We start from the raw sequence: 12,475 nt of genomic DNA, 5'->3' as shown, positions 1-12,475 counted from the left end.
TACACTTTAGAATTTGACAGTCAGGCCAAGACTGTTTGTGCTAAGCTTTATCAATGTTGACCAGTTTGCCAGCTCTTCATGTTCTTGAATATTGGAATGGGACTGTTTTCTATCAGTCCTCTAGGGACAGGCTGCAAGGTCATTAGGTGGATAATAGGGTGGAAGATGATAAGGGAAGGAAGGAGTTTCAGTGGCTCTCATATTTCCACCTCTGTAGTATTTTATTGATACCAAATTCGGGAAAGGATGGCCACTCAGGTGGTCAATGTAGAGTCTGTTCCCGCTAATGCTGGCAGTTTATTAGCAGTAGGTGGGTCCTCCATTGGGTGGGAGACCTCCTCCTGCATCCTAGAGACACGCCTGCAGGATGTCCCTCCTAATGAAGCACCTCATGGCTCACAACAGGGTATCCCATCTGCATACAGGAACAGTCTCCTGTCCATGGTAGCGATCATTACGGGAACTGGAAATCAGAGTAAGTGAGTGAAAGAAGCCGTGAGGGCTAGAATGTTCACAACATTCCCAGGATCAGGTTGGAAGGTCCTACTGAGACCATTAATAAGTCATTAAGATCCCCCAATTGGAGCATGGACAATGGGTTACTCCTACTCCTAGTAAGAGTACTGTGATTACTGCTGTTTCAGTGCTATCAAGCAAATAGTGAAGTGTGGCTATGTGATAAAATCATTTACATTCACTGCTGGATACTTGAGACATTTTTGTGAGAAACTTTATAATTCTTCTAGATGTTCTTAATACACTTTTTGTTTCATAGAATGGTGATTTCTACACAGGATTACAGACGAAATACAGACCATTTGGCACAATCAGTCCATGCCAGTGCTTATGTTCCACTCAAGGAGTTTCACATCTTTCCTCATCTAAATCGCCCATTGTAATTCTCTATTCCCATCCCTTCCAAGTGCTCGCCTAGTTTCCTTGAAATACATCGAAACTATTGATTTCAACTATTCCGTCTGGTCACATATTCCCCGTTCTCATCATTCTTTCAGTGAAGAGGTTTCTTCTGAATTCCCTTTTGGATTTCTTGAGGTACCATCTTATATTGACAGCCTCTAGTTATGTTCTATCCCAAAGTGAAATGTTTTCTCTGTACCTTCTCCTTTCAAAACCTTTCATAATTTTAGAACTGCTAGCTTTCATTTCAAGAGAGAGGTGAACAGCACAACAATTCTTCCTTGATATGCACAGCCAGAAACTTGTGTAGCATTTTTATAAACCTTCTCTTCACTCTCTCTCATACATTCTATAATATGTCAACTCGAACTGCAAGCAATACTCTTAATTATAGTCAACCAAATTTTTATAGGGACCCTACTTTCAAATCTATCCCTTTAGAGATAAAGCTTTGAGCTTTGTTTGCATTTTTATGGCCTTTGGAACCTGTGGTGAAATTGTTAGTGACTGATGTAATTGTCTGAAATCCCTTTGTTTGTCTCCCTCACTTAGACGTGCATTTTTGAATAAGTGATCTCCACATTATTCCTACCAAGGTGTTTATCTGTGTGGAAATCATTTGCTAATTATTTGAACATACCGTAAATTAATTAATGATCGCTTGCAACTTCTTCTGGTCCTCAGAATAGGCTACATTTCAACATTCCTTTCCAATTTGGTGTCATTGAATTGCTAATTTTTTTTGTCGTAATTAGATACAATATTTAATTTGCAATTTTACTTTATTTTGTTTTGAATTTTTAGAGAGGTGCAGTAATCCACATGGTAACTATAACAACTAAATGTAGAATGACAGATAGGTGAAAATTATTACAAACACAGGGTTAATTAATAGACTCTATTAACTGCAAGGTCAAAACAGGGAATTATTTTTTTCATGAATTATATGGTGAGATTATCCGTAGTGCAATAACTTGTTCTCCATTTCTTTTTGCAGTTTATTTCCCCAGGTCTTTCTGTGCTACTGGTATGAAATTGAAAGGGCACCCATCCTCCATTTTAAACTAAATGATGATTAAAAAAAACAGCATTTATATAAAATGCAACATGATTTATGAAGCCATCCCTCTAGGCTTATACATATTCACAGCCATGTAGAGTTATATAGGGAGAGGCTGAATAGGCTGGGGCTGATTTCTCTGGAGTGTTGGAGGCTGAGGTGTAACTTTATAAAGGTTTATAAAATCATCAGAGGCAGGGATATGGTGAATAGACAAGGTCTTTTCCCTGAGGTGGGTGGAGTCTCACCTAAACCTATACTCTTGAGTATAGGTTTAGAGTGAGAGGGGGAAAAGTTGAAAGTACCTAAGGAGTAACTTTTGCAGAGGATGGTGTGTATGGAATTAACTGCCAGAGGAAGTGGTGGAGGCTGGTGTAATTTCAACATTTAAAAGGCGTCTGAGTGTGTATACGAATAGGAAGGGTTTAGAGGGATATGGGCCAAGTACTGGCAAATGGAACTAGATTAGTTTAGGATATCTGGTCAGCATGGGCAAGTGAGACTGAAGGATCTGTTTCCAAGTTGTACATCTCTATGACTCTATGATCTACCCCTTTGCTCTTAATGTACTATTCAAATTTCTTTGGATTATCTTTAACATTATCTCCCAAGGTTATCTCATTTTCCTTTCTTGCCCTCCTCATTTCCCTCTTTAGAATGTCCCTGCACCTCTTGTACTCTTCGAGATTCACTTGATCGCATTTATCTATATTTAATATATGATTCATTCTTAATCTGAACCAGAGCCTCAATATCTTTATCCCTCCAGTGTTCCCTCCTTTTACCAGCCTTATCTTCACACTAACAGGAACATCACACCTCTGAACTCTCGTTATCTCACTTCTGAAAGCTTCACTCTTGCCAGCCATCCCTTGAGCTGCAAACAGTCTACTCCAATCAACCCTTGAAAGTTTTTGTCTCATACTATCAAAATTTGCCCTAGTTCAATTAAGAACTTTAGCTTATATATAATGCCAGTCCTTTCCATAGATATTTTACAACTAATCGAATTATGACCCCGGCCCCGAAAAGCTCCCCTGCTAATCATTCAGTCCCTTGCCCTGCCTTGTATCACAAGAGTAGGTCAGGTTTGCTCCTTCTGTGATAGTTACATCTGCATATTAATGAAGAAAATTGACTTTAGCACTTACCAAATTCCTCACCATCCAAGCTCTTAAGACCATGGCTGTCCCAATTTATGTTTGGGAAGGTTAAAATTTGCTATTAATACAATCCTATCATTCTTACATATAAATAAGATCTCTCCACATATTTGTTACTCAATTTCACTCTGACTACTGGGGGGACTATTACAATCGCATCAAAGTAATCATGCCCTTCTTATTTATGAGTTCCGTCCACATAGCTTCACTGGACCATCCCTCAGAAATACCTTGTGTTAGAACAGCAGTAATGTTTCACCACAAGAAAAATTGACTCCAATCTCCTTCTAGCTCTTCCTATTTCTGCCGTACCTTTGATGGTGGGAGGGGCTTTGAACATAAATTATTCAATTTACTGGTGATGGTTAGTAGCTGAGAATAAAGATACCATGGATGACTTGGGTGATGGGAAATAAAAGGTTACATTGTGTGGAAGGAAAATTATGGATATAAACAAGAATTTTAAAAAACGATCTCCATTCTGTTTGCCCAGGTCTTGCCTACACCGCTGTACCTCCAGAGGACTTTCCTTTTATTTTGATGAGTTCAAGTTAATCTTACTCACTGTTTTGTACTTGTCAACCATTTGTTAACGGGGGTTTGCCAAATCAAAATGTAGGTTGCCTTATTGTGTACGTTCTCAGAGTTCAGTGTTTGGAGTCTTTGTTGTTTCACCCTGTGCTTTGGTATATAATGCAAAATTACAGAAAAATATTAATAACAATTTAGGGTAAAATGTTAGGATATTGGAAGAACAGCTAAGAGCATCAAGTTTGACAGAGGGGTTGTGGGACAGGACATGGAAAGCAGCAGGGTTTCCAGAACTTCTGATCTCTGCCTTCCTTGATCGAAATCAACCTGTGATTTATAATTTTTGAGGATTGTTATTCATGAATATCGGTGTGTCAGATAGATCTCAGTCTCAGGGAGGTGTGACGTGCTTCTTTGTTTTGTGATGAACTCAGAGGAACATACAATAGTAAGGGTGTAAACCCAAAGGGGTGAAGGAGCAGAGGATCCTCCGTGTGTATGTGCACAAATCAGGGAATGTACTATGACACATGGACAGAAGAGCAAATAATCCCGACTTCATCAATAACGCTGTGGAGAACAAACACAGAGCAATTATGTTAAACTGAAATAAAACAGTCTCTTGTCTCACCTGGAATATTGCATCTAGTTTCAGGTGCTACGTTTTTGAAAAAATTCGAAGTTGTGAGATTGGGTATGTGACTGATTCACAACACTATTCCCGGGATGATATACCTCAACGACTCTGAGAAATTGAGAATGTTCTCCTCTGCTGATAGTTTCCAGACTCTGTGAACAGTTGCTATGATTGGTTCTCAATTTCGTCTTGCGTCATATAGATCCCAATGGCTGAATATTTACTCATGAGCTCTGCTTTGCCTGATCAACATCGACCTCTGATTTATTATTTTTGAGGGTTGCTGTTCAGTAATATCCCTTTATCAGATAGATCTCAGTCTCATTCCCTGGGATTTGACAGGTGTGGTGTGTCAAATAGATCCCAGGAATTGTGCTCCATGAGATTTATGTGTGAGAAAAACTCCAGATCTGAGAATCCACCCTTGGATTGTGCACTTGTTGTGTCTGAATACCTGACTGAACGTTGACATTTTTGGCTGATGAATGTTTCGTTGGGCGCTTTAGGTGGTGATTTCTGCATTACTAACCCAGCCTGTCCCGACATTGGGAGTACTTTCAGTTTACACGGTGTAGAGTAAATTTTCAAACTCCTTTGCCTGCCTTTTATAGGCTTCTGGTGGAGCAAAGCTCCTCATTTGTATCATTAGGTGACCCAAGGCCGTGACCCTTACTGCATAAGAGGATTCTTGAATCATTCTGCCTCTGGAGTGTTCCATCAGGCATATCGTGTGATAGATGCATTTACATTAGTGGGCTGCATGGTAGCGCCGCAATAAACTAAATGACTGGATGAAACACAACCAAACAGAACAAGTGAAAGCATTTGGCTGGGAAAGGAGTAGGATGTGGGAAAATGTATTATTACTGACTGGCCTTGAAGAGAGAATTAAGCAAACTCAAGGTTAGTGCATATTCATTCGAGATTTATTAACCATTTCAGAAAGCATTTTTATCCAAAAAGTTGATGTAAGAGTTAACAGAAGTGAATATAATGGCTGGATGCCACATTGGAATGAGAACACATGCGCTGTGAGCTGGGAATTTTCTGTACATCAGGAACAGTCACAAGAAAGGGAATACAAAGGCTCATCAGAAAAGATAGGCAACCATTCTGAGTAAGGAACTAATAAAAACACAACAAATGTGGCTTCAATCAACTGGGAGCTACACATTCTTCCAACTCCAACCATCTCAAAGATATCAAAGTAAAAAGGAAAATCCATCAATAATTGTCTGTTACAAGCTGATAAACTGAAGTAATCTCACTGTTAGAGTCAGCAATAGGACAGATTGTAGATTGGGAATTCAGAGACCTTGATAAGCAGATCAGGAAAATCAAGGGGGTCCACAATTCATTCACTTAACCTGGAAAAGAAAGATAAAGCAATGATATAGATATTTATGATCAGGGACTTTCAGATTTAATGTTTATTCAATGGCACACTTAGAGATTTCACACAACATATTGGGCTGCTTGGCGTGAGGAAGATGTGATTATTCTCACCTTCACCAGAGTGACGGCAGCGCTGTAGAAAATACTCAGGAAGAACAAGGTAATGAACGTGGAAGCAGTTGTCCAGATGTTGCTGTTATCATCCTCATAGTCTTCAATCCAAGTGCGATCTATTGAATCTATGAATATAAAGCCGAGAGAACACATTTAGATTGTTTATTGATCCAGATCAATCTATCTGCATCCAAATCATGTAATTAGAGACTATTACATCTTCATAAAGCAGTCAGGTATTTCTCAAATGTGACTCTTATCAGTATCTGTTAGTGCATCATTGACTCTCAGCAAGAAATTACAAATACTAACTGCACATGTTCGTTCTTCATTGTCCATGTCAGAATGTTTTAAATTATTTTTATTTTCATCTATTATTTAAGGATATTATTATTTGAGGAATGCTTATTACGAATGATTATTTTAATAATATCATTATATTTTAAATATAGGATGTTGAAAATTGTGGCCATCACTGAATAAAAATTCAAATGTGATTCTCATCTTTATGTATTGGTGACCAATTGCTTGGCAAATCATGAATATAAGTGACATCACAGTCAGGATGTTGCTTCATATTTTTGTTTGTAGGATCTGTATATTTAGGAATAAGTGTTTGTACATGTGTCCCTTAATTTATTTGATCCACTGCTTGGTGTGTTTGGTTTTCCTTTAATGTTTGTGTATGTGGTTATGAGAGTCTCTTACTTCACTCTTGCCCATGTTGGAGTCTGTGCATGAATAAACATATTCCTGTTCCTTCACTGCTGGTGTGCTCATGTGTTTGTGCACCTAAATTTTGGTCTTTTCACATTGTGTAAGCATAATGCTAATATGCTACTTCATTGCTGCCTATGCTTATCTTGTAATGTCTTTGTGAGTGTTCACTTTTCATTAGTGCTATCTAAAATGTTTGCTTATGTGTCTGTTTCAGATCCTACCAAACTAGGTTATTTTCATGTTTATGCTTAATAAATGTTAGCATGCAATGTTATGTTTTGATGGATGTTTATATTTATATGATGATGTTTGCTTGTGTGGCATCTTTCCCAAACCATCTCCTGATAAGCTTGTTTGTGTTATTGTGTGTGGATGCTTGCTGATGCTTGTGCCCATTCTCCTTATTTAATAAACGCCCCTCTATTTGTTGATCTATGCACTTGCGTGTCTGCATGTGAGACTCTGAATTTGTGTGTACGTGTGATATTGTATACATGCTGATCAATGTGGTTTAAAAATAACTAATTAAGCTGCCTCTGTCATCGTATGTTTGTGATTCTGAAAATGGGAAAATAATGATATTAATGTTTATCTCTGTGCACTTATGTGTCTGTGTGAGTTGACATGTGGGAGGACATTTTTCGGAATTTGTATCTGTGTGTTCATGCGTGTATGTCTGTACGCATTGTGCTGTATGAATGCATATGTATTCATGCCCATTTGTGTGTTACCCTGTGTCTATGTATCTCATGGTTATGTGTGAGTACCCCTGTTGATTTGTGCAAATGATTTTCATTCCGTGTATGTGAGTTTTTGTATGAGCATAGGTGAGTGTTCAAGTACCACTTGCATGTGTGGTTCTGTGCGAATATGCGTGTGTGACATCTTATTTATATGCACATTTGAGTGTGCACATAAATATGTGTCTTTAGGTGAGAGCCCGTATATGTGTATTTGCGATCATCTCTCTGTATCTGTTCTTATACCAGACTGCAATTTTTATTATTCTGATTTATTGTTCTAATTTTAATAGATTGCCCATAATTAGGTTTGACCTTGGCGTCGTAGGAAACAATGCCCATCGTCGTGGAGAGATAAGCGTTTTATGAGCAACTCTTCTGTTGCAGTGATAGAATTTCTGTCTCTGAGAGAAAAGGCGTGAGTTCAAATCCTCACTGATAACATTTCTGAATATGTTTATTAGAAAATGTCTATTTGTGTTCTGTATGTGAAACAAAATGATATCAGGTATTCGAATACCAGAATTGATCCCATGTGCTCCAGAAAACTGAGCCAAAACTATGGAATTCAAACTGGGACGATGCAAACACCAGTTTTGGATTATGGGAGTCAATGTTAATCATTTGTTAACAGGGCCAAGCTTGTCCAACATGCTTCAAAGGTATTATTTTGCATGGAAATGTTAAATCTTTGGACAGTAAGCAAGAAGCTGACTGTTACTGTTAGTAACTGGGTTACATTACAGAGGACATCTACCATGAAAACTCTGCACAGGGAGCAAGAGGACAGACCATTCAACGTTCCCCTCCCCTCTGCTCCACGACAACTTATCTGTCGATTCTCTTTGGTGTGAAAGTGAAGATACATTCTGTCAACTCATGCACTGGCGCAAGATCCCTGGAAGTTCCCCAGAAACAAAGGTTACATTCAAACTGTTCTGCACTCTTTACGATTGGTATGTTCCAATCAAATTTAATTTTAAAGTGACTTAAATTTACATTTCCAATTGGTGCAATGTGGCAGTTTAAAACTGACATGAATTTTGTAAGAACGTCCAATCGGGGAATCAAGAACACCAAGTTCAAAATTCGTGCCCTACCCTTGACATAAAATGGATATTGTCAGATTTTGTCACAGAGGGATTTAGGATGGATAAGGTACTTGGCGAAATCCTGTAATGAGTGAGCTTTACTCTGTCTCTGACCCAGGATGTATCTGAGCAGAGAACATTAACTGCACAAGACACTTGTCCTAGACCTGTTAATAATCCACTTTAACTACACAGATGCAATGTAAGTCAGAGTGGGAAACAATTAATTCAGTATTTAACTCACAAATGGAGGAAAAAAAAACTTTATTACTTCTGTTGAATTATTAAATGCAACTTTGAGATTTTTATTGACATGAATTAACAGTGTCCATCAGTGCAAGTGAAATGTTTACGAAACTCGGTTTACCGCTGGATTTATCGACTGTTCTGTTGATGATCTTCAATGGAATTGCTTCATGTCCCACCACACAGGAGTAAGAAGCACCGCTGGCCCACTCCTCCGCTGTAATGGATAACAGGCTGTACATGAAGAAGGAGGTATTGTCACTCTCCGCCATCACCTCGGTGTTCTTGTAGTTACTGGGATTCACCGGCTTGTCATTGTTTGTCCATTTGACGAAGATCTCTCGGGGGGAGAAACCTCTCACTAAACAGGTGAGGGAGAGAAACCTCTGAGCGGAGATTTCTTCTGTTGGTGGCAGGAGGACAGATACTGATGGCTCCAGCGGATTAATCACTGCAGAATATTTGAGACAAATATCAATCAACCAAAAAATCCTGAACCAAGATCACAATTACACTAAATATTAAAATACGCCATGTTTAATTTGGGATTTATTCACTTCCATTTACTAAAGGAGCAGAATGATACACATTCTGTTGAGTAAAAAAAGTAGAGTTTAATGTGAAAGTTGCCTCCATGTTTCCAGCCCACAACAAGGACATTTTGTCCAACTGTCATTGCTGATGGTGACGTCAAAACCCAGGCTTCTTCCCACTTTATCTGACTGAATCAGAATACAATATCCTTTGGTCCACCTTTTTCTTAAGCAGCTACCCAGCTATCCTGCCTTCAGATCCATCATTAATGCTCCCAACAGTGTTTGTTCATTACCAATCAAAGCCTGACATTGATGTAACTGGATCTGGATGACACATGGGATCCTTTGTGCTTTAATCTCACTGCTCACCTTTCTCCTTATGGATGGAGTCTCTCAGCGGAGTCGGTAGATTCTGATGGTACACCACACATTCAAAAGTAACGCCACTCAGCCAGGCTTCAGTAGAAATGTCTAATTTGCTGATCACACTGTCGGGATTCTGTCCAGGCTGGTCAGCAATCTCTGATTTCAGAGGCTTCTTTTCTTGTTTCCAGGTCACGTTGACTCCAGAAGGAAGATTGGACACAACGCAGGTTAACGTCACCGTCGCCTCCAGTAAGACTTGTTCTACTGGCGGTGGGAGGATTTTAACGGTGTTAGGGTGGCACTCGGTATCTTCTATGAAACAAAAATCAAAGTCAATGAAAAATGCCCCTTTATGAAACAAACAGCCAATCTTCAGATTCCTTCTTCACAGGGTGAAGACACCACCTTCAAAATGGCAACTCCAACTATTGCTGAAACGATGCTTACTCTTGTTGATGTATTTTGATCTGTGAAAGCATTTGTGATGATCTATAACATACCCTGTGTAATTATTCCTAAAGAACACTGACTTTATAACAAGTGAAACCTGTGAAAAAAGTAAAATCATCGAAGATACCATCACGTAACCCATGGAATTACCTTTCTTTCAGAGTCTGTCTCTCACTTAAGACCATCTATTGATACTTGTGACAAGAGTAATCTGAATATAATGAGTTCATTTCCACGTTCATAACCCTTAGGTGCAAATGCTGCTGGTCATGCTGACTGCCAAATCACATCCTACATTTTAGACAAATTATAATAAATAATAATTATTCTCTTTGCAGAGTTCTAAAGTGTTACAGGAGTGGCGAACAGCCATGGAAATTCTGTTCATTATATTTAACGTGATCAAAAATACTTTGCGTTATTGGTGTGATGTCATTCTCTAATTTATGTCACTGTTCCTCGTGGGCTGAGTTTGGAGTAGATCTGAAAACAAGACATTGAGTACAGCATTGGATATTGAAAAGGACACCCATCTGCTTAAGTCTTTCCCTCCATTCAGTTAGTTCATGACTGGTCTGTACTTTCACTTTATTTACCAAGCTGCATTTTTTAATTTCTTCATAGAGCAGGGAAGAAAAAAAAACAAACAAAAGCGTCTTAAATTAATCTACAAACGCGATGGAAATGTAATTTTATAGACATCCACTACTCACTGTGTAAACATCGCCACCCCAAACCAGGCTAAATCAGCCTGTCTCGAGTTCCTAGTTCATTCATCCCTATTGTAGCATTCTTACCAGAATTTATTCTCCTGCCTCATCCACTAATTACAGAGAGCATCTTAAAGAAGCTCAGTGAGATCACGTTTATCCCAGTTGATGTGATACCCACTTGGTCTGGGGTCTGATCCCATAAATGAAGTTAAAGAGCTCAGTACCAGATAAAAATCGATGTCGTACAATGTCCAAGGCCAACAGGTCATTCCTGAGCAGGGAATGAAGCATTGAACGCATTTTGATTTATTTTCAAGTAAGGGTCACTGTATATTTTAACCACGTCATTTTGAGACCACAACATCGTAAGATAGAGGATCAGAATAAGGCTGTACGGCCAACCCAAAGTTTAGATCAGAATAATGCTGGAAAAGCACAGCATGTCAAGCAGCATCCGACGAGCAGGAAAATTGACGTTTTGGGCTAAAGCCATTCTACTGTCTTCTCCCCATACTAAACAAGAGCCGATCTATCGCTGGCTTGAATACACACAATGGCCTGGTCTCCACAGCCCTCTGCAGCAACAAGTTCCACAGCCTCATCACCCTCTGGCTGAAGACATTTCTCCCCACATCTCAGTTCTAAACGGTGCCCCTTTGACCCTGAGACTGTGCCCTTGGGTCCTAGTCTGGCCTACCAGTCAAAACATCTATTCCACGTTCACTCGACCTCAGTCTCTCAGTATTTTCTATGTTTCAATCAGATATTTCTCCAGTATCCCCCATCCACCCCCAAACTTATCCTTGAAGCCGTTACCAGGTAGGGATTCAGCACTCTGAATGCCTTTCCCAGCATGGTCAGGCAACGAACTATTTAACAAAGCTCACTGTCTATATATCTATCTTCAACAGAGAGGAAACATGCTTTTCTCTCTTGCCAAAATGTTGAATTATGAGCAATGCTAATGTAACACTCAAACTGAAATGAGAAGCTGTACTGTGCTGTTTACTACTCCTGATAAATTAGTGTGTTTGATTCACATCAGAGTTTCGAATGATTTGTAGCTCTCTCAGTATGTGTCTCTTACCCTGGAGTGCAGTGATGTTTTTACTTTGAGTGTTCTCTCCATGAGTGACCTGGCAGGTATAGACTGCGCTGTTGAACCATTCACCATAAGGGACCATCAGCCGACTCGTCACCGAGAAGTTCCCGTTCGCCTCACACAAGGGAGACGTGAAGAAGCCAGAATCCAAGGGTCGGCCATTTTTCAACCAACTCACGGAGATTGACTTCGGATGGAAATCGATGATTGAACAGACGACGGTTGCAAACTTGCTGCTTGCGATTTCTTCACTGGAGCTCACAGTTAGGAGAAGGGTTGGTGGGAGAGGATCTTTAGGAAACACATTGCATAAATTATCTGACGAATTTCATAACAAATACAATCAGTTCTCATATATCAAGGTTTCTGTGGTTAATGGATACAAGAATCATAATTGTGCAGAGTGCTGGAGAAGCTGGGATCCACACAGAAAGATCAGCAGGACAATGTGAAAAGCTAAAATTATAGGACACAGCAAGGGAGTCAAGGAGGCATAGAAACTATTGGCCGGTAACATCAGAAGGGAGATAGCAACGTTGGATGGTATTTGTTTTAATGACAGAGTCTGATGAACAAGGCGGATGAATTACCAGCATAAATGAGGAAGTGATGCGGTTACTATCACGGAGACATATTGAGAGCCAGGCAGGAGTGGTTATTCAACATTCCAGGATTTAGTGCCTTCAGGCGAGA

General features: G+C 39.5%; 1 long non-coding RNA gene and 1 gene segment (V, D, J or C); one reads left to right on the top strand and one right to left on the bottom strand.

The window, feature by feature from the left end:
- The window catches only part of LOC140465945 (uncharacterized), a 25,242-nt gene extending 17,023 nt beyond the window's left edge, over positions 1-8,219 (top strand). The window contains exon 3 of the long non-coding RNA XR_011955191.1: positions 7,572-8,219. This is a non-coding gene — a long non-coding RNA (uncharacterized lncRNA). The remainder of the gene's footprint in view (positions 1-7,571) is intronic.
- Positions 5,218-12,475, bottom strand: LOC140465944 (Ig heavy chain C region, membrane-bound form-like). The segment is given in 5 exon segments: positions 5,218-5,676; positions 5,816-5,943; positions 8,737-9,066; positions 9,521-9,829; positions 11,768-12,475. Coding segments are annotated over 5 exon segments (873 nt in total).

The sequence above is a fragment of the Chiloscyllium punctatum genome, chromosome 42, assembly GCF_047496795.1.
Source record: "Chiloscyllium punctatum isolate Juve2018m chromosome 42, sChiPun1.3, whole genome shotgun sequence".
Lineage (NCBI taxonomy): Eukaryota > Metazoa > Chordata > Chondrichthyes > Orectolobiformes > Hemiscylliidae > Chiloscyllium > Chiloscyllium punctatum.
This window is presented reverse-complemented; position numbering and strand designations above follow the sequence as displayed.